The 22,263-nt window shown below is 44.5% G+C and overlaps 2 protein-coding genes across 2 annotated transcripts in view; one reads left to right on the top strand and one right to left on the bottom strand.

Moving 5' to 3' along the window:
* GPR39 (G protein-coupled receptor 39) overlaps positions 1–8,128 on the top strand; it is a 169,726-nt gene extending 161,598 nt beyond the window's left edge. The window contains exon 2 of the mRNA XM_073563828.1: positions 7,084–8,128. Coding sequence (XP_073419929.1) covers positions 7,084–7,571 — 488 coding nt within the window. The 3' untranslated portion in view covers positions 7,572–8,128. The remainder of the gene's footprint in view (positions 1–7,083) is intronic.
* The window catches only part of LYPD1 (LY6/PLAUR domain containing 1), a 91,399-nt gene continuing 76,762 nt past the window's right edge, over positions 7,627–22,263 (bottom strand). The window contains exon 2 of the mRNA XM_073563830.1: positions 7,627–8,848. Coding sequence (XP_073419931.1) covers positions 8,619–8,848 — 230 coding nt within the window. The 3' untranslated portion in view covers positions 7,627–8,618. The remainder of the gene's footprint in view (positions 8,849–22,263) is intronic.

The following is a 22,263-nucleotide window of genomic DNA, read 5'->3' as shown; positions in this document are numbered from 1 at the left end:
GTGTGATGGGTATATGGGCACTCGACTATGGCATGGCGAATATGTATGATGGGTATATGGGCACTGGACTATGGGATGGAGGATGTGTGATGGGTATATGGGCACTCGACTATGGGATGGAGGATATGTATGATGGGTATATGGGCATGGGACTATGAGATGGAGGATATGTATGATGGGTATATGAGCACTGGACTATGGGATGGAGGATATGTATGTTGGGTATATGAGCACTGGACTATGGGATGGAGAATATGTAAGATGGGTATATGGGCACTCGACTATGGGATGGAGAATATGTATGATGAGTATATGGGCACGGGACTATGGGATGGATTATATGTATGATGGGTATATGGGCACGGGACTATGGGATGGAGGATGTGTGATGGGTATATGGGCACTCGACTATGGCATGGCGAATATGTATGATGGGTATATGGGCACTGGACTATGGGATGGAGGATGTGTGATGGGTATATGGGCACTCGACTATGGGATGGAGGATATGTATGATGGGTATATGGGCATGGGACTATGAGATGGAGGATATGTATGATGGGTATATGAGCACTGGACTATGGGATGGAGGATATGTATGTTGGGTATATGAGCACTGGACTATGGGATGGAGAATATGTAAGATGGGTATATGGGCACTCGACTATGGGATGGAGAATATGTATGATGAGTATATGGGCACGGGACTATGGGATGGATTATATGTATGATGGGTATATGGGCACTGGACTATGGGATGGAGGATGTGTGATGGGTATATGGGCACTCGACTATGGGATGGAGGATATGTATGATGGGTATATGGGCATGGGACTATGAGATGGAGGATATGTATGATGGGTATATGAGCACTGGACTATGGGATGGAGGATATGTATGTTGGGTATATGAGCACTGGACTATGGGATGGAGAATATGTAAGATGGGTATATGGGCACTCGACTATGGGATGGAGAATATGTATGATGAGTATATGGGCACGGGACTATGGGATGGATTATATGTATGATGGGTATATGGGCACGGGACTATGGGATGGAGGATGTGTGATGGGTATATGGGCACTCGACTATGGCATGGCGAATATGTATGATGGGTATATGGGCACTGGACTATGGGATGGAGGATGTGTGATGGGTATATGGGCACTCGACTATGGGATGGAGGATATGTATGATGGGTATATGGGCATGGGACTATGAGATGGAGGATATGTATGATGGGTATATGAGCACTGGACTATGGGATGGAGGATATGTATGTTGGGTATATGAGCACTGGACTATGGGATGGAGAATATGTAAGATGGGTATATGGGCACTCGACTATGGGATGGAGAATATGTATGATGAGTATATGGGCACGGGACTATGGGATGGATTATATGTATGATGGGTATATGGGCACTGGACTATGGGATGGAGGATGTGTGATGGGTATATGGGCACTCGACTATGGGATGGAGGATATGTATGATGGGTATATGGGCATGGGACTATGGGATGGAGGATAATTATAATTTGCTATAACTAACCACAGTTACTATGCCCGGGCATAATACGCTCGTCATGTAATCTCCTTAGGTTACGGCGCAAATGAACGAAATCAGAATATTCCTTTAAGCGCAAGTTCAGACACAGTGAACTTGATGTGGATTAGAGGCGCAGATTCCACACCACATATTCGGAGGAGTTTATAGCACAATACATGTGTGTGTGGGGGGGGGGTCTGTGCAAGTGTATCCAGAAGACGACAAGGTGGTCACCAAATATTGATTTGATTTAGATTTCTCTTTTGTGCATTCACGTTGCATTTTGCTAATTGATGAAAATAAACTATTAACACTTATATTTTTGAGCTCATTCTTACTTTGCCGGATTTTTTCCACCTGTCTAAACGCTCTTGCACAGTACTGTATATACACATATATTGGACGCTACGTGATCCTTTGAGATTCTGTGATTGTAAAGACTGACACAGATGTGGCTTTAGCCATTTTGTCTAGCAGATCCCATAAGAAGCATGTCCCTCACCCTTTACAGAGATCACCACTTAGAATGGCACCCCTGGGATGCATGCCCAGAAACGGTGCTGGCCGGTGAAGTGAGCCTGAAGCAAGAGTGGTCAAATAATGTGGGTCAGCAACTAGAGGGACAGACTCTGGAGAGAAACCATAGTTAGGTGAATAGTCGGCGTCAGATGACAGAATGCCAGTAAAAAGCAAAGTCTGACTAGCTGGGACCAAAGCAAGAAAGTTCTACAATGCATCAAGGTCAGGATCTAGCAGGTGACAAGCGGATGAATACTAGCAAACGAGCACAAGTTAACCAGGCGACAGCTGGCTGCTCCTAGAGGAGGACAAATAGAGTGGGTTTCCAAATTGGTAACAGCAGGTAGTTGACTAGTCGTGGTGAGCAGAACAGAATACACGCACAGGTTGGGTGGCACCACAAATCAGAGCCAGATCAGTGCGCGAGTTAAAAACAAAAAATCTCTTTTAGGCTATATACCCACATATGCAGAAAATTCCTGACTAAAAACCGGACTCCTTCCCAGGAAAAACGCGTTTTTATCCGGAGCATCCCCAGTCTCATAGAATATAGTTGGAAATGAGTTTACCGCAAAATTAATGAACATGCTGCGTTTTTGTTTTTTTTTTACCGTGATGCGTTTTCTACGCAGAAAAAAAACGCATCAGGTGCACAAAAATTGCAGAGTGCATTAGAAGAATGGGATGCTTAATGTATGCGTTTTCTAAGCGTTTCTGCATGGAAAAAACACTTAAAAAAACGCTTATGTGGGCACACAGCCTAAAGGGAATCTGTCAGTACAATCAACCCTTCTGAGCTGTCTATGGGCCGCAGGTTGTAGGAAACTGAGTAAGATGACACCTTGATATCTGCAATCTGATGTCTTATTCTAGGGAATTCCGAGTTTTTCTTATATGTAAATGAGCTGTTCCAGACTATGAGAGGGACCCTAATCTGCATGAGACTCCGCCTCCAGGGCTTATTTTACATGAAGGAGGAATTACCGGTGTGATGGCGGTTCTGATCGCACTGCAGAGCGGTGTGTGATTATCACTCACACATCTGCAGCTTCCATCTCACAGGAACCAGGACAGCACAGCAGAGCTGTGACAAAATTCAGTTCTACTGTTCTGCGTTATCACGTCTCACACCGGTAGCGCCCAGTCATGTAAAATATGCTCTGGGGGCGGAGTCTGAGGGAGATCTATGCCTTGCCCATACCCATAAACAGCCAGTTTAAAATACCTTTTATTTTTATATGACAAAAAGTCTAGTTAAGAAAAAAACAAAATTCATGTGGACAGATTCAGCATTTGGTACCGATAATATGAATATCAATGAGCATGTAAGAGACATGTCCAACGCACATAGGGGAACAAGGGAAATAGAGGGTAGGTCCGAGGTTGGCTGGATCTTACCCTAGAAAAACCTAGATCCCTGTCTCTACCTGACCGTGGAGGTTGGTACCTTGATTCTGATAGGCACATGTCTATGTCTAGCTGACCGTGTGGGATGGATATAGATAATACATATAGCAGATAACTATTGGTACTATACAGTTGTGCTCAAAAGTTTACATACCCCGGCAAAATTTTTGCTTTCTTGGTGGCCTTCTCAGAGAATATGAATCACAACACCAAAACTTTTCCTCCACTCATGGTCAGTGGTTGGGTGAAGTCATTTATTGTCAAACTACTGTGTTTTCTCTTTTTAAAATCATAATGACAACTCAAAACATCCAAATGACCCTGATTAAAAGTTCACATACCCTGGTGATTTTGGCCTGATAACATGCACAGTAGTTGACACCAATGGGTTTGAATGGCTACTAAAGGTAACATCCTCACCTGTGACCTGTTTGCTTGTAATCAGTGTGTGTGCATAAAAGCTGAGTGAGTTTCTGGAATCCAGACAGACTCTTGCATCTTTCATCCAGCCACAGACATTTCTGGATTGTGAGTCATGGGGAAAGCAAAAGAATTGTCAACGGATCTATGGGAAAATGTAGTTGAACTGTATAAAACAGGAAAGGGATACAAAAAGATATCCAAGGAATTGATAATCACAGTTTGAACACTGCTGACTGGTATTAGCAAATGGAAAAACTGGCTCTGTACAATCAAAACCACAGTCAGGTAAACCATCAAATATTTCGACCACACCTGACAGGAAAATTGTTTGGTAAGCAAAGAAAAACCCAAAAATAACATCAGCTGAAATACTGGACTCTCTGAAAACTAGCGGTGTGGCTTTTTCGAGATGCACAATAAGAAGGCACTTGAAGTAAAATGGGCTGCATGGTCGAGTCACCAGAAGAAAGCCATTACTGTGCAAATGCCACAAAGTATCTCACCTACAATAAGCAAAACAGCACAGAGACAAGCCTCGAAACGTCTAGAACAAGGTAATTTGGAGTGGAGACCAAAATTGAACTTTTTGGTCACAATCATAAACATTACATTTGGAGAGAGGTCAACAAGGCCTATGACGAAAGCACGGAGGTGGATCGCTGATGTTTTGGGGATGTGTGAGCTACAAAGGCACAGGAAACTTGGTCAAAGTTGAAGGAAAGATGATTGCAGCACATTATTGGCAAATTTGCAATCATCAGCCCGGAAGATGCGCATGGGACGTACTTGGACGTTCCAACATGACAACAATCCAAAACACAAGGCCAAGTCAACCTGTCATTGACTGTTTCAGAACAAAGTGAAGGTTCTGGAGTGGCCATCTCAGTTTCCTAATCTCAATATCATTGAGCCACTCTGGGGAGATCTCAAGCATGCAGATCATGCTAGACAGCCCAGGAATTTACAGGAACTGGAGCCTTTTTGCCAAGAAGAGTGGGCAGCTTTACCATCTGAGAAAATAAAGAACCTCATCCACAACTACCACAAAAGACTTCAAGCTGTCATTGATGTTAGAGGGTGCAATACACGGTATTAAGAAATGGGGTATGTGAACTTTTGATCTGGCTCATTTTGGTGTTTTCGGTTATCATAATTTAAAAAGAGAAAACAAAGAAGTTTGACAATTAATGGCTTCACCCAACCACTAACCATGAGTTGAGAAAAAGTTTTGGTGTTATCATTCATATTCTCTGAACAAAGGCTAAGAAAGCAAAAATTCTGCTGGCGTATGTAAAATTTTGAGCACAACTGTATCAACCATAGAACAAAATTGGTCCCTCAAATTCCCCCTGTATACTCCTCTGTTAATTAGCTTTCATAGTCATCTATAAATCTTAACGCGTTTCCCCTCTTTGTTAGGGTTACCTTAGTTAAGGTCAGTGTTCATGCCTCCACCACAAGAAAGTGACTGGGCAAACATGGCCTGCATGTCAGAGTTTAAGACAAAAACCACTGCTGAGCAATAAGTACAGGCTCATCTCACTTTTGCCAGAAAAAAATCTTGATGATTCCTAAGACTTTTGGGAGAATTCTCTGTGGACTGACGAGACAAAAATTGAAATTTTTGGAAGGTGTATGTCCCATTACATCTGGCGTAGAAATAACACAGCATTTCAGAAAAGGAACATCATACTAACAATAAAACAAGATGGTGGCAGTGGATAGTCTGTGGCGGTTTTGCTGCTTCAGTACCTGGAAGACTTAGGCTAAGTTCACTAATTTTTATGCTAATTTTCATCTGTGTTTCAAAGCTTACGAGATTTCTGAAATCTCATGCAAACACATTGTTTTTTTCATCAGTATTTTGTGATTTGCATGGTTTTTTGGACATAGAGCATGTCACATCTTTCAGCTTTTTTCAACCATTGACTTGAATGGACAACATAAAGGATTTTTCCAGCGTCTCCAGGAGATAAAATAATAATTACTTTATTGAGAATATAAAATCTTCATACCATCAGGTAAAAACGACATAAAGAGGCGTATGGAGGGGAGCAATTTCCTACGCATTTCACCCTAAGAGGGCTTAATCATGGAATTAAACAAAATTAAGGCTTTGGAGCGGCCTAGTCAAAGTCTTAACCTTAATCCGATTGAGATGTGGCATGACCTTAAAAAGACGAGTCATGCTCGGAAACCTCAAATGTGTCTGAATTACAACAATTCTGCAAAGATGAGTGGGCCAAAATCCCTCCAGCGTGTTGTAATGAGTGTTGCCAGTTATCGCAAATGCTTGATGACAGTTGTTGCTTCTAAGGGCGGCCCAACCACCTATTAAGTTTAGGGGGCAATCACTTTTTCAAACAGGACCCTGTAGGTTTGGATTTATTGGTCCCTTAATAATAAAGACCTTCATTTATAAACTGCATTTTGTGATTACTTGTGTTATCTTTGTCTATCATTTACATTTGTTTGGTGATCGGAAACATAAAAGTGTGACAAACATGCGAAAGAATTGGAAATCAGGAAGGGGGTGAACACTTTCACACAACTGCATACAGCACAGAAACCACTGCACAACTTTCTAAATACACTAAAAAATGAGTAAAAATAAAAATAAGTAGAAAGCGGGCTTGTAATTTACACAAAAAAGTGCTAGTTTCTCTTGGTACATGACGACCTGCAGCTGCATGAACGTCACTAAAATGGTAAAATGTCCTCCTCCAAGCGGGAACCAGATGTACAATAAACATGAGGAAGGGCACAGCGTAGATGTGTGGTAATGGAATATATGATGACCTATCATGTACAGTGAAGTATTCCGCCGCTCTAATGGATAATTGCTTTTATTCTGAAGACTTCATTTCAGATGCACGTTCCTAGTTTATTTAAGAAATAATCAATAAGAAGAGTTTTTGTGCGGCTTCACTGCTCTAGGACAAGTGGCATGTAAGCCGCCCTCCTCCTCACAGCACAATGAGAACGCAGCCAAGCGGCTCTGATCAATAAACATACTTTTCTCAATCTATTCCAGCTACACCAGTAGTGGAACTGATGCCACATAATGACCCTGTCAAGGTGACTGCGCCCATTGCCTGAGCCATATCCTCCACCATGATTTACTGTACCTGGGAACAAGAAGGCAGCACCACCATACTGATATTTTTGTCTTCTCTTTACAGGTCTCATAGTTCTGACTCTCACTCTCTGCTGGATGCCCAACCAGGTCCTTCGCATCATGGCAGCCAGCATACCCAAGCAGGAATGGACTGTCCACTACTTCCAAGCCTACATGACGCTGCTTCCAGTGGCGGACACTTTTTTTTACCTCAGCTCTGTTGTGAATCCTCTTTTGTACAACATTTCTTCAAAACAATTCCGAGATGTGTTCCTTCAGGTCCTTCACTGTCACTTGACACTGGAGCATATCAACATAGAAAAGCTTCGAAGAGCTCATCTACACTCTGCTGCCAGCAGTACTAACTACAAGCGGCCACTGGTCTCCATGTCCTTGAAAAGAAACAGCACAGCCACTCAACAAAATTCATGCCAGACGTTCAGCCTTCCTGGGCAGGAGAAAAGCCTGGTAACAATGACTTCCCAACAAGACCAAACAGAAGGAACAATGCAGGCAACATCTGGAAACGGCGTTTATGAAAGTGAAATCTAAGGCATTCAGATTCACACACAGAGACCCATCAAAGGACACACAACTATCCAGACAGTTACTTGAAGCAACCTATTTGTGCTTTTATTGTGATTACACTTTATTTGTATCGCTATCGTATTCCGTAGTACGGTACAGAGCAAGAGCGAAGATAAGAAGAGCAACACACTACACAGACACTGGGAGAGACACAATATGGTGGAAGGGGGAATGGGCATGAAACAACGTGGTGGAAAGGTGCATGAGGAGACATACAAGATAATGGAAGTGAGTGAGATGTTTACAGCATGGCAGTAACGACCACGAGGAGACACAATATGGTGGGAAGTAGTAAGAAAGCACATACAATATATGTAGGGAAGGGGTATAAGGAGACATTTAATATGCTGGGAAAACAAACGAGAGACAAAATAGTGAGGGGCATGAGACAATATGGTGGAAAGTATGAGGAGACACATTAAGGTGTGACGGGGCATGGGGATTTATTGCCGTGTGTCAGGAAGGACAAGACACTAACATTGTACTCGGTCTCTAATAAACTGTCTTCATTCTTTTGCTGATTTATTTGGTTCAATATAAACAGTGAAACGAGAGATGTCGTAGGCGAAAGGCATGAGGTAGATAGATACGTATGGACATCCTCACCTTCTGCATAAACATGGGAGAAGCATGAGAATTCTGCATGAAGGCTGGTCTTGGGCATCATGGGTGTGTGGGGAGCGGCCTTGCGGAGGTCACCCTACTGGCTGTGGTTTCCTGCTCGGAATATACAGATAAAACACAGTTGGAGATGCCTGCACAATTGGAGTGACGGCAGAGGGACCCACTCCGAGGGATGGCACAGGGGTTCTTTAAGAAGCTGCTTTGTATCCACACGTTTCTCAGATTTTCTTTAAGTGCATTTTGTCAGAACAATTGCAGAAATCAAACCCTAATCAGAAAATATAAGAAAATAGATTTTTGGTGACCTGTTGAATTTGCTAAGGAAACAAACCAACAAAAATGGAGCCTCCCAGCTGGGAAATCCCAGCAAGAGTAGCTTCATACTGGCTACAGCCGTTCTGCTAACATAAGCAGTGACAGGATCACCACTGGGGGTCCCCAACGATGAGCTACAGCCAAATTCCTGCTCTTCTTGGACCGAGGACCATTGCACAAAGAGGTGTCACAGCAGCTGATACAAACTGAATTGACTTTGCCTGGGGTGCAGAAAGACTGGTATCCAGCGGAGGCGATGAGACAGGCGGCTGAGGAAGCACATGACTTACGATACAATATCCCTGAAAAACAAGAACAAGCAATTACTGGCTGATCAGAGAAACCATCATCTGTGAAATGAACTATTGATATTCTGGAATCGCAGGCTGGCCGCATCGAGCCAACGGAATCTCCTCATGATTGCTCCATAATCAGCATAATGTGCTAAGAAAACCCACAAAACTATTAAGAACGTTGTCTCAAGGTCACATGATGTCTGCAACAGCAAGAAAGCGGATAGCCAAAAAACAGAGGCTCCCAATGACCACCCAGGACAATCTGCCGCAATGTTGTGTACAACCAGCTCTATTCATTCATCACATACCAGCAAAGATTAGGGCCTGCACACAACCGCACCACATGGAAACTTATGACCCCACCACATATGTAAGGCTGGGTTCACACGTTGCGGAACTCACTCGGAAGTTACCATGAGAATTCCGAAATTCCATTCGGCGGGAAAAATCGCATTTTAAATTCCCACGATTTTCCCGCGGAAAAACTAGTGATTTGCAAGCGCAATTAGCCTGAAGAATACTAGCGTTTTCCAAGTGATCTGTAGCATCGCTTGGAGAACTGATTGACAGGTTGGTCACACTCGCAAACAGTGTTTGACGAGTGTGACCAACTTTTTACTATTGAGGCGGCCTATGCAGCATCAGCAGTAAAAAGATCTAATATTAAAAATAATAAAAAAATAAATAAATCGTTTTATATTCACCTTCCGACGTCCCGCGCAGCGTCCCCCGGCCTCCGCGATGCTCCGACAGCTCCCGTTCCCAGTGATGCATTGCGGCAATGACCTTTGATGACGTTGCGGTCTCGCGAGACCGATACAGCATCACGAGACGCGACGTCAGTAAAGGTCATCGCAATGCATTACTGAGAACGGCACCTGTCGGAGCATCGCGGAGGCCTGGGGATGCTGCGCGGGACGTCGGAAGGTGAATATAACCCGATTTTTTTTCATTTTAATTCTATTTTTTACAGGGATATGGTACCCAGAGCCCGGAGGACAGTCTCCCCTCCTCTGGACCGTGGGTACCATCTGCAAATGTTCTGCTTACTTTTCGCATGGTGGGCACAGCCACATGCGGAAAGTAAGCAGAACAATGCATTCCTATGTGAGGAATCGCCGCGATTCTGCAAATTAATGAGCATGCTGCGGATTTTTCCACGATGCGATTCTGCCGCAGGAAAATCCGCAGCATTAGCACAGCATTGCGGAGTCCCATCGGAATGCATGGGATGCTGTTTTTTTTTTTTGTTTTCGCGGTAAAAACCGACGCGAAAAAACCTGAACGTGTGAACGCAGCCTTAGGCCTCTTTCACACTTCAGTTTTTTGTGTCAGTTAAAATCCGCCAAAAAGGCGGACAAGCGGATCCGTTCCTAACTGATGTGAACGGATGCCACAGGGTCCGTTTTTTGACGGATCCGCAGAATGAGGAAATTTAAAGGAACCGCTGGCCGAGAGAGAGAGATTTTTTTCCTCCGCCAGAAAGGATTTCAGGGTTAATTTTCTCCCTGACTTCCTTTCTCCGGGCATGCGCACTGGAAAATGCGGATCCAACCACAAAAAGAACGTTGCATGGTCCGTCCAGGCATGCCGGCGGATGAAAAAAATTTGGCGGATCCTCACAAAAACGGATCCAACGGATGACCATCAGTCAAGATCTGCCAGTAATGCAACTCAATGGGGAAAAAAACGGATCCGCAAAAAAAAATTGCGGATCCGTTTTTTTCAAAACCTGGCGGATTTTGACTGATTGTCAAAAACGGAAGTGTGAAAGAGGCCTTAGGGTAATCAACTCCAATATTAATTGAGTAAGCATGTGAATCACCCCACCTATCCTCTCAGCCAGAATTCTGAACTTTTCGTCTTCTTGATCCCTTGTAGATGTACAAGTATAGGAGCTTCTCACTAAATTAGAATATCATCAAAAAGTGAATGTATTTCAGTTCCTCAACACAAAAAGTGACTCTCCTCTATTCTATAGAGTCATTACACACAGAGTGATCTATTTCACGGGTTTCTTTCTGTTAATGTTGATGATTATGGCTTACAGCCAATGAAAGCACAAAAGTCATTATCTCAGTAAATTAGAATAATTAATGAAAAACACCTGTAAAGGCTCCTAAGCGTTTATAAAGGTCCCTTAGTCTGTTTCATTAGCTCCACAATCATGGGGAAGACTGCTGACCTGACAGATGTCCAGAAGGCAGTCACTGACACACTCCACAAGGAGGGGAAGCCACAAAAGGTCATTGCTAAAGAAGCCGGCTGGGTCACAGAGTGCTGTATCCAAGAATATTAATGGAAAGTGGAGTGGAAGGAAAAAAGGTGGTAGAAAAAGGTGCACAAGCCACCGGAATAACCGCAGCCTGGAAAGGATTGTTAAGAAAAGGCCATACAGTAATGTGGGGGAGATTCACAAGGAGCGGACTGCTGCTGGAGTCAGTGCTTCAAGAGCCACCACACAAAGACGTATCCAGGACATGGGCTACAAGTGTCACATTACTTGTGTCAGCCACTCATGACCAACAGACAACGCCAGAAGGGTCTTACCTGGGTCAAGGAGAAAAAGAAATGGACTGTTGTCAGTGGTCCAAGGTGGTGTTTTCAGATTAAAGTAAAGTTTGCATTTCATTTGGAAATCGCGGTCCCGGAGTCTGGAGGAAGAGTGGAGAGGCCACAATCCAAGCTGCTGGAGGTCTAGTGTGAAGTCTCCACAATCAGTGATGGTTTGGGGAGCCATGTCATCTGCTGGTGTAGGACCACTGTGTTTTATCAAGACCAATGTCAGCGCAGCCGTCTACCAGGACATTTTACAGCTCTTCATGCTTCCCTCTGCTGACAAACTTTTTGGAGATGGAAATGTCACTCTCCAGCAGGAGTTGGCCCCTGTCCACACTGCCAAAAATACCAATACCTGGTTTACACACAACAGTATCACTGGGCTTGATTGGCAGCAAACTCCCCTGACCTTAACCCCATAGAGAATCTATGGAGTATTGTCAAGAGGAAGATGAGAGACACCAAACCCCACAATGCAGACGAGCTGAAGGCTGCTATCAAAGCAACCTGGGCTTCCATAACCCCTCAGCAGTGCCACAGGCTGATCGCCTCCATGCCACCCCGCATTGATGCAGTAATTGATGCAGAAGGAGCCCTGACCAAGTATTGAGTGCAGATACTGATCATACATTTCAGGAGGCCAACATTTCAGATTTTACAATCATTTTTCAAGCTGGTGTTATAAAGTATTGAAATTTACTGAGATAATGACTTCTGGGTTCTCATTGGCTGTAAGCCATAATCATCAACATTACCAGAAACAAACCCGTGAAATAGATCACTCTGTGTGTGATGACTCTATAGAATAGAGGAGAGTCACTGTCAGTACTGAAGAACTGAAATAAATTCATTTTTTGATGATACTCTAATTTAGCACTTGTAGATGTATGGGTGTTGGGTTTTGCATTGCTTAGTCTGCAGAGCAGTTAGAACATTTGGAGAAAATTTCTTCTGCAATAAAATGGTTTTCATTTTCCAAATCTGATGATGGTGAAACTAAAGTCCTCAAGAAGCTATATGCGGACCAGCACAAGGTACACTTCCCCAGTCTGCCTCCGATTCTCCACCCAGTTCTTGGCACTGGCTTAAACATAATCAAAGCCACAAAATGAAGATACATGAGGTCGTTGCTAGGTTCCTTCTGAGTGTTCACCATGACGCATATCAATGAAACTTATCGGAAGAGAGCCATGAAGAACTTGGCGGCTATAAGCACAGAGATAAAGATGACGTCTCCTCCTACATTACACATCAAACTGGAAAGATTTCAGAAACTGCTAAAAATCTAACAAAGCATCACAGGTCTAGAGCAGGAGGAAACAACCTTCCTTGGTCCGAGAGCCATATTGTCATACTGAACTTCCAAAAGCCACAATAACAAAGAGAAAGGCATCTCCTCCTAGGAAATGTAGGCCATAAAGTATCTAACCCTAATCCTCCACTATACAGCCCTATAATGGGGTGTTCACAAAGAGGTTTTTTATGAGGATTTAGGAAAACAATATTTTAATTGGGAAAAGCTCCAGTCGTGCACTCCGTGTAGGTTTTCTCACGTTGTTTTGAGCATTATCTATTAAAGGAACTCACTCTCTAAAGCATTACATTATGGAGATAATGCCCAATATGCCAATTACTTCTTCAACCAAAGGGGCATTAACAGAGATTCTTCTCTGAGGGGGTTTACTTTTTCCCTGTTATAATGTTGCTCAATCACAAGAAGGGAAAAAAATGCAATTGTCAACCTAATAATTCTACTCCCATTGACTCTAATGACGTTCGGCTGTGTTCGACAAATATTGCAAAATCAATCTTCGATTCCGATCGTACTCGGAACAGAATCCGAACAAATTCGCTCATCTCTAGTGATATCCACTGCTCCCACGATGATCTTCACTGCTTCCATGCTGGAGCTCCCCTGTTGTGAAACATAAGTACCCCCAGAGAAGAATCCTGTTAACTTCCCCTTGTTGAAGGGGAAATTCGGAAATAGAGTGCCCTAAATTTCAGGAGCCCACAAATCTGCAATGCAGTGGGGAGAAAAATAAAGTTTAATCACCCCCTCTACCAATTTTTACTGGTCCAGTTCAAAATATAGAATTGTTCGAAAGGTCCTCTTTAAAATCAATCAGATGTTTAGTCAAAAAGTATTCCAAGCATGCACATGGCTCTCTGCAATAGAGGTTTGTTCTTAATGCCTAAGATTCCACAGCCACAATCCGCAGTGGAGAGATGCAGACCTGGAAAGCCGCTTGTCTAATTTACGTTCTTTACCGGTCAAGAGATCCATGTTCTCCTTAAGTCTGGAGTCATCCAGAGAGATCTACACAGTGCACCATTAGTATGTGCCTAGCTCTGCTCCTTAGCTGCTGGCCCCTACTCTGTGTGTGGCTCCTCACATATACAGTGCTCAGCATAAATGAGTACACCCCAACAGATTTGTTAGAAAACCTTTAGTTTTCTTTCAGAATTAACATTTTTATGGGCTTCCATACTACAAAATACTCCCCCATCTATTGGCAATTGATTGCAAACAAGGTTTATTATTTAGCGCACAAAAAAAAAAAAAAAATATTTTCCTAAAAAAAATCATTTAATATTGCACATGTGGAGGCAGAAAAGCTGCCGGTGTCGGGGGAGCACACGAGCTGCCAACATTGGGGGGCACGCGAGCTGTCGGTGTCAGGGGGGCACGCGAGCTGCCGGTGTCAGGGGGGGCACAAGAGCTGCCGGTGTCAGGGGGGGCACAAGAGCTGCCGGTGTCAGGGGGGGCACAAGAGCTGCCGGTGTCAGGGGGGGGCACGCGAGCTGCCAGTGTCAGGGGGGGCACAAGAGCTGCCGGTGTCAGGGGGGGCACAAGAGCTGCCGGTGTCAGGGGGGGCACAAGAGCTGCCGGTGTCAGGGGGGGCACAAGAGCTGCCGGTGTCAGGGGGGGGCACGCGAGCTGCCGGTGTCAGGGGGGGGCACGCGAGCTGCCGGTGTCAGGGGGGGCACGCGAACTGCCGGTGTCAGGGGGGGCACGCGAGCTGCCAACATTGGGGGGCACACGAGCTGCCGGTGTTGGGGGAGGGGCACACAGGGCTACATGTCATTGATGGGATCATGTAGTCACAGATGTGCTGCTCTATAGTGAAGAAGGACTGAAAACCAGAGAAACTAAAGATCCTGCAAAAACGAAATAGGTAAAAATTAATCTTTATTTAGTTTCCACCGTAAGTTTAAAAAACACATTAAATGAAATAACTCAAAGGAGATGGCAACACATGCTATACAGAATACGAATGACACTGTGCAAGGAAATAAATCCGTATCATTAAATAGCGTTTGATAAACTCGCGTTACATGACGTGAACTGGATGATTGCATACCGGTGACCATAGCAACTCTGCACAACTTTCGGGTGAGGCCTTGGGGTCATGCGCATCACCTTAGAAACTCAGTCACATCAGAGTAACCAAGGTTACCGGGTACAACTTCCGGGTGACTGTGTCTGATCATGCGCAGGACGACATTAAGGTACGCTGCTAGAGCAGTTTTGAGCCCTCTCCATGCAGAAACGGACTTCACACCCCTTTATTCATGAACAGGTGATTGCGCTCAGCACTTTCCTTAAATAGACCTCCCTCCTACTGTGTTCCTCAAGCCCCCCTTCTGAGGAAGAACAGCCGAAACGCGCTTAAAGCAGTCCACTGTTGCAAATCCAACTCTGGGTAAATATACTCTCAGGTAACCCTTGCCAAAAATGTCATTTTTTAATACATTTGAATTAGATGGGGCTGGTCTTAGGTCTGAGGGGGAGGAGGGGTCATGGGGCATCAATATAAAGGGTTCAGCCATCTTAGTGGGACAACCATTTTAGAAGCCCCCCTCGTAGCGCTAAGAAGCTGTGAGGTAAGAGTCAGGAACATGGAGGTCGAGGCAATGCTGCAACTGAGGGATGCCACAGGCTCATTAGGCACAGATTGGCTGCAAGCTTCTGTGCAAGGTTTGCTGATGGGAGCGGTGACCAGGTCTCCTCAGGCTCTGCAGGAGGGACGTTGGCCGCGGAAAGCTAGGCCTCCGGCGCGCCTCAGTCCGGAGGTCACCGCCGTATCAGGTTATTTTGGATGACTCTACAAAGGGTGATGTGTATGTTTGTTTTGAGGGCCCTTTGGGGGCACATTTAAAACAAGAGGTTAGGGAAAAGATTTTGGAAAGGGGACTATGTGGAAATATTTATGTTGCTGCCCTTGGTACATTTTAATTTGGATAGGGTGAGAAGAGAGGATTCTAGGAGGGAGGATGAGGATAAGAGGAGGTTTCGTTTAATTCCTAGAACCTTCTCTAATTCTACCTAGTGTCATAGGTAAGAAGGACGCAGAGAATTGCCCAGGCCTGTTTTGCTAGACGATTGGGATTGGGGAAGCTTAGAGGGTATATATGGGGGGCAGAAATGGCTTAGATACGACGGGCAGTTCCATCAGCGGAATGTAGTGCGGTCCAGTATCCGCTGGGATCATAAAGATATAGCCCTATGGATGAGGGTGAAAGCCCCTATTAGATTAGGGCAGAGTACTCAGTCATTCCCAGGGAGCACCGGGGGTCTAGGGCAGTCAGAACACTCGCTGGCAATGCAAAAAGGGCTGTGTTCCTCATTTAATGAGGGGTCATGCATATTTGGGAATAAATGTAAATTTGAACATGAATGTTCATCATGTGGAGGCAGTCATGGGGCAGCAAGTGAGGAAAACAGAGGGGTAACAATGGAATTGAAAAAAGGAGTGATGCCAGTGCATCTGGAAAAGATGGAGCACTTCCTAAATAAATATCCCGATAGGGTGGCAGCCAAATTGTTAAGAGAGGGTTTTAGGGATGGTTTCAGGATACCTTTTGTTGAAGAATTTGAAGTCAGCTGGCTCTGGGTAGAATGGCGGGACCATTCGAGTCAGCTCCCCTCAATAATTTGAGAGTTTCACCGCTTGGGGTAGTACCAAAAAAGGAGCCTAATAAAATCAGGTTGATTCATCACTTTTCATTTCCAAAAGGGTTGTCGGTAAATGATGGGACTGACCCACAGCTATATTTTGTGTTGTACACATTGTTTGATGCCGCTATGGATTGGGTGCAGTCATGTGGGAAAGGGGCATGGTTAGTGAAGACGGACATTGAGGTGGCATTTCGGTTGTTGCCGGTTCACCGCGATAACACGCATTTGTTACGTTGTTTTTGGGACGGGGGTTTCTTTGTTGATCGTTGTTTGCCCATGGGGTGTTCACGTCCATGTGTGTATTTTGAGACGTTTATTTTGTTTTTTTGGAATGGGCGGTTAAGGAGGTGTCCGATCTGAATTCCTGTACACACTACTTGGACGATTTTATTGTTCATTGGATCTGCGCTGATTCATGATTGTTCTTTGTTACTACGTACAATGGAAAGCTTGGCCATAAAATTTGGGATTCCATTAGCAGCCGAGAAGACGGTGGGTCCAATGACATCATTGGTTTTTTTGAGAATCGAGATTGATTCACTTGCGATGGAATGTAGGTTGCTTGAGGACAAAGTCATCGACATGAGGGCAGAGGTAATATGGGTAAGGGTATGTGCACACGCTGCGGATTCTGCTGCGGATACGCAGCGGTTTTGGCCCTGTGGGCCCGCAGCAGAATTAGCTGCGTTGTACAGTACCATTATATCCTATGGAAAATGGAAACCGCAGTGCAGACTGTGCGGAATTTTCCGCGCGTTTTTTGCTGCGGTTTCCAATATGCAGAAAGAATTGACAGGTCATTCTTTTCTGCGGATTCCGCTGTGGTTTGCCATCTCCCCACTGTAGAGATGATAAACCGCAGGGCAAACCGCAGGCTAATACGCAGATAAACCGCAGGTCTTTTGACATGCGGATTTATCTGCGGATTTTGCAAAATCCGCGGGGAAAAATCCGCAGACCTATCCGCAGCATGTGCACATACCCTTAGTGGTTTGAAGAAGGTAATGTTGCGCAAGGAACAATCTCTACTGGGCAAATTAAATTTTGCATGCAGAATTATGCCAATGGGCAGAGCGTTCTGCCTACGTGTCTTTGCCGACAGTGGGGATCAAATCTCCTACACATTTTATTAGACAAAAAAAAATTGCAGGATCATTTGACGGTATGGGCACGCTTCCTGGAATAGTATAATGGCAGGTACACTTGGATTGCATCGGTGATGTCTGCGGAGACATTAGGCCTTTTTGACGGGTCATCACGGTTTTAGCTTGTATTTTCAGAGTGTTTGGGTTGGTGGAGATGTGGCCTCAATTTTGGATTGATCATGGTTTGGTGGCAAATCAGGTTTTGCTTCAAGTATTCCCCATTGTTGTGGCATTACCATTGTGGGGCGATAAGAATAGGAAGATTTGGTTTCATTGCGAGTCAGAAGGGGCAGTGAGGGCCATAAATTCATTATCTTCATCCAAACCGCCATTGTTAAGAGTGTTACAGCACTTGGTTTTGACAGGCCTAAAATTTAACTTGTGGGTTACAGCGGAGGTTGAGTCTGGTATGAATTATCCCATTTTTCAAGCTCTCTCTTGTTCACAGTGGGATCACTTTCGGGAGCTGGCCCCTCAAGCGGATTCAGCAGGATTGGTGTGTCCAGTGGAATTCTGGAACCTTCCTTTGGGGCAGTAAGGGATTTGTTGTCTAGGTCTTTATCGGTTGGAACGTGGGCACAGTACGTTAAGGCATGGAATATATGGGAGGCTTGGAAGTCATTGTTGGGTGAGGGGCTGGAAGATGAAAGCAAGTTAATGTTGTTGGTTGGGCATAGTTGGGAAATGGGTTGGTCTGTCCCTAAATTGAATAAATTAATATCCAGTATAGCTTTTGGTTTTAGGTTCAGGGGTATTCAGGACTTAGCAAAATTATTTTTGGTCCTTCAGGCCATAAAGGGCTGGAAAAAAGGTTGGAGGGTGATAGACGGGAGATATCCGGTGTCTTATGAAGTTTTGTTCATTTTGGGCAGTTAGTGGATGTCTGTTCTCAATGGTAGATGGTTCTTTTTAAGTTGGCTTTTTTGTTGGCCTTCTTCGGTGCTTTGCGCTTGGGGGAGTTAGTCAGTCCTTCTAGATTTAAAAAAGGTTGGCTGTAGAGGGAAGATGTAGATGTTTATGGGGATAGAGTGGTAATATTTATTCCTACTTCAAAAATGGATGTCGAAGGAAAGGGCTGGAAAGTAGTGTTAGTTCTCCTTTGTGTCCAGTAAAATGTGTGAAGGGTTTTTTGAGAAGCAGTGGAGTATTGGATGCCCGGATTATGGATCATTCTTGTCCCGTTTTCAGTTTTCAGTCCATGTTTTCATGGACAACTGCTCGGATGGATTATGGGACATTCGTCTTCTGGGCAGCGGTTCGTCCAGACGGGCGTCCGTTAGCTGTGCAAGGAATGTAGCAGCCCTACTGTGGATTGGAAAGCAGGGGATGGTTTGTAAGCAATTACTCCCTGAATTTCATAGATTTGTGTGTTTGGACCGAGCTCCGGATTTAGGGGGAATGATTTGGGAAAAAGGCCCTGTAGGGAATTAAGGATATTAAGTTCGATTTGGTGCAGCTGTGGGCTAAGTTCCCCACGCTTTTTGTGGTGTGGTCGGATATCATTCCCAGGAAAGTATGGCATGGAGCGAGGTCTATTAAGGGTGTGAATAAGGCTAGAATCAAGATGAATAGGACAGTGTCTCGCTTTATGGCAAGGAATGGGGCGGTGGGGGGTGTGCCACATGGAGTTGGAATAGTGAGAAGGGCAATTTTGGAGGAAGGACTGGATTCATCTAAACGCGTTTGGTCTGGACATGTGGTGTTTGGCGGTGCAAGAAGGCATCAAAAAAGGTTTGAAGGTGTGGAGGGACAAATGTTTGAGGGGATCAGAACATTTATGTTAGTGGTGTGGGGGGGTCCTCGAAGTTGGTGGTGCTGGCAGATCGGAGGGGGGATCTCAAGAGGTCATGGGCTCCACCCTGGGTGGACGGGTAATTAAATAATCCAGAGGAAGGGATTAAAGGGGACCTGTGTTGAATGGTAATGGACACTGGGTTGATAGGTGTCTCTGAGCTGGTGCTTAGCGGCTAGAGGCAAGACTTGACCTGGGGCCAAGTTGGGAATATTAAACCTGAGGTTTATGGTTTGGGGCTTTGAAGAACACCCCTTCTGGGATGTTGTGTTTTTAAAAATTTTGTATTAAAATATTAATAAAAGGCTGCTGTGGCCAATTCATCCAAATTATTTATGGAGTGTCTTTATTGTTTTTTTCTCAAAGGGAATCTGTCACCCTTTTTTTGGACTATAAGCTGCCGTCACCGACATCAGGGGCTTATCTACAGCATTCTGTAATGCCGTATATCTGCCCCCGATGTAACCTGAAAGATAAGAAAAATGAGCTATATTACACTCACCCGGGGGGCGGTCCGGCGCCTTCCATCTTCATACAATGCAGTCCCTCTTCTTCCCTTCCTGTCGTGGCGCAGGCGCACTGCTCTGCCCTGTTGAAGGCAGAGCAGAATACTGCAGTGCGCAGGCGCCAGACCTCTCCCGACGCCTGCGCACTGCAGGACTCTGCTCTGCCCTCAACAGGACAGAGCAGTGCGCCTGCACCGAAGCCACTACAGGAAGGGAAGAAGAGGACGGCATCGTATGAAGATGGGAAGCGCCGGAGTGGGCGCCGGGATGAGTATAATCAAACTCTTTTTTCTTATCTTTCAGGTTACATCGGGGGCTTATCTACAGCATTACAGAATGCATTACAGATAAGTCCCTGATGTTGATGCCGGCAGCTCATAGTCCAAAAAAAGGGTGACAGATTCCCTTTAATAAATTGAGGTTGGGTAGAAGCTATGGGGTGTAGAAGCTCACGAGTCACGAATACCCATTTGTCATGAGATGTTCAGGATATCTGTCATCTGTCAGTAGTAATGCTTGCATTAGGTGTTTACCCATTTTATTTATTCTTAACCCCTAAAGGATTAATATTTTATTTTATTTATATTTAACCCCTAAAGGACCAATCCACTTTATAGGTTAATGACCAGGCCCTAATTTTGAAATCTGACCACTGTCACTTTATGTGGTTATAACTCTGGAACGCTTCAATGGATCCCGCTGAGTCTGAGAATGTTTTCTCGTGACATATTGTACTTTATGATAGTGGTAAAATTTCTTAAATTTCTTGTATTTGTGAAAAAAATGTAAATTTGGCAAAAAATTTGAAAATTTCACAATTTTCAAACTTTAAATTTTTATGCCCTAAATCAGAGTGTTATGTCACGCAAAATAGTTAACAAGTAACATTTCCCACATGTCTACTTTACATCAGCACAATTTTGGAACCAGTTTTTTTTTTTTTGTTAGGAAGTTATAGGGTTTAAAATTGACCAGCGATTTCTCATTTTTCCAACAAAATTTACAAAACCATTTATTTTAGGGACCACCTCACATTTGAAGTCACTTTGGGGGCCTATATGACAGAAAATACCCAAAAGTGACACCATTCTAAAAACTACACCCCTCAAGGTGTTCAAAACCACATTCAAAAAGTTTATTAACCCTTTAGGTACTTCGCAAGAATTGAAGCAATGTGGATGGAAAAAAATGAACATAACTTTTTTTCCACAAAAATTTTACTTCGGACACAATGTTTTTTATTTTGTCAAGGGTAAGAGGAGAAAATGAAGCACAATATTTATTGAGCAATTTCTCCTGAGTACACCGATACCCCATGTGTGGAGGAAGACCACTCTTTAGGCGCACAGCAGGGCTGGGAAGGAGCATCATTTGAGGTTTTGAATGTAAAATTAACAGCCGCGGAGACACCATCACATGTTTCTCAACGCAAGCAATGACTAGCCAGGTCTTTCCCCGGGAAGGAACAACCACGGGAAGGGCAGTCTCCAATAAAGGAAACCACCTATGCCAAAACATGGTATCCATCCACAGACAGCTGTTTCGGGGTATTGCCCCTCATCAGTGTGGAGTAGGAAACTGGCTAGTAGGAGCAATGCCTAGTGAAAGGCTATGAACATAAGGATGAGTGACCTCATGGAGATCAACATCCAACACTGCGGAGACACCATCACATGTTTCTCAACGCAGTGATCTAGAGCATTGCCCCCATCCCTTATGGGAAATATGCAAAAGCATGTAAATCAACAGCCGCGGAGACACCATCACATGTTTCTCAACGCAAGCAATGACTAGCCAGGTCTTTCCCCGGGAAGGAACAACCACGGGAAGGGCAGTCTCCAATAAAGGAAACCACCTATGCCAAAACATGGTATCCATCCACAGACAGCTGTTTCGGGGTATTGCCCCTCATCAGTGTGGAGTAGGAAACTGGCTAGTAGGAGCAATGCCTAGTGAAAGGCTATGAACATAAGGATGAGTGACCTCATGGAGATCAACATCCAACACTGCGGAGACACCATCACATGTTTCTCAACGCAGTGATCTAGAGCATTGCCCCCATCCCTTATGGGAAATATGCAAAAGCATGTAAATCAACAGCCGCGGAGACACCATCACATGTTTCTCAACGCAAGCAATGACTAGCCAGGTCTTTCCCCGGGAAGGAACAACCACGGGAAGGGCAGTCTCCAATAAAGGAAACCACCTATGCCAAAACATGGTATCCATCCACAGACAGCTGTTTCGGGGTATTGCCCCTCATCAGTGTGGAGTAGGAAACTGGCTAGTAGGAGCAATGCCTAGTGAAAGGCTATGAACATAAGGATGAGTGACCTCATGGAGATCAACATCCAACACTGCGGAGACACCATCACATGTTTCTCAACGCAGTGATCTAGAGCATTGCCCCCATCCCTTATGGGAAATATGCAAAAGCATGTAAATCAACAGCCGCG

The sequence above is a fragment of the Dendrobates tinctorius genome, unplaced genomic scaffold (genome assembly GCF_039654945.1).
Source record: "Dendrobates tinctorius isolate UK_male_01 unplaced genomic scaffold, ASM3965494v1 ptg000403l, whole genome shotgun sequence".
Taxonomy (NCBI): domain Eukaryota; kingdom Metazoa; phylum Chordata; class Amphibia; order Anura; family Dendrobatidae; genus Dendrobates; species Dendrobates tinctorius.
Note: the sequence above shows the minus strand (reverse complement) of the source record. Positions and strands in the feature narration are given on the sequence as shown.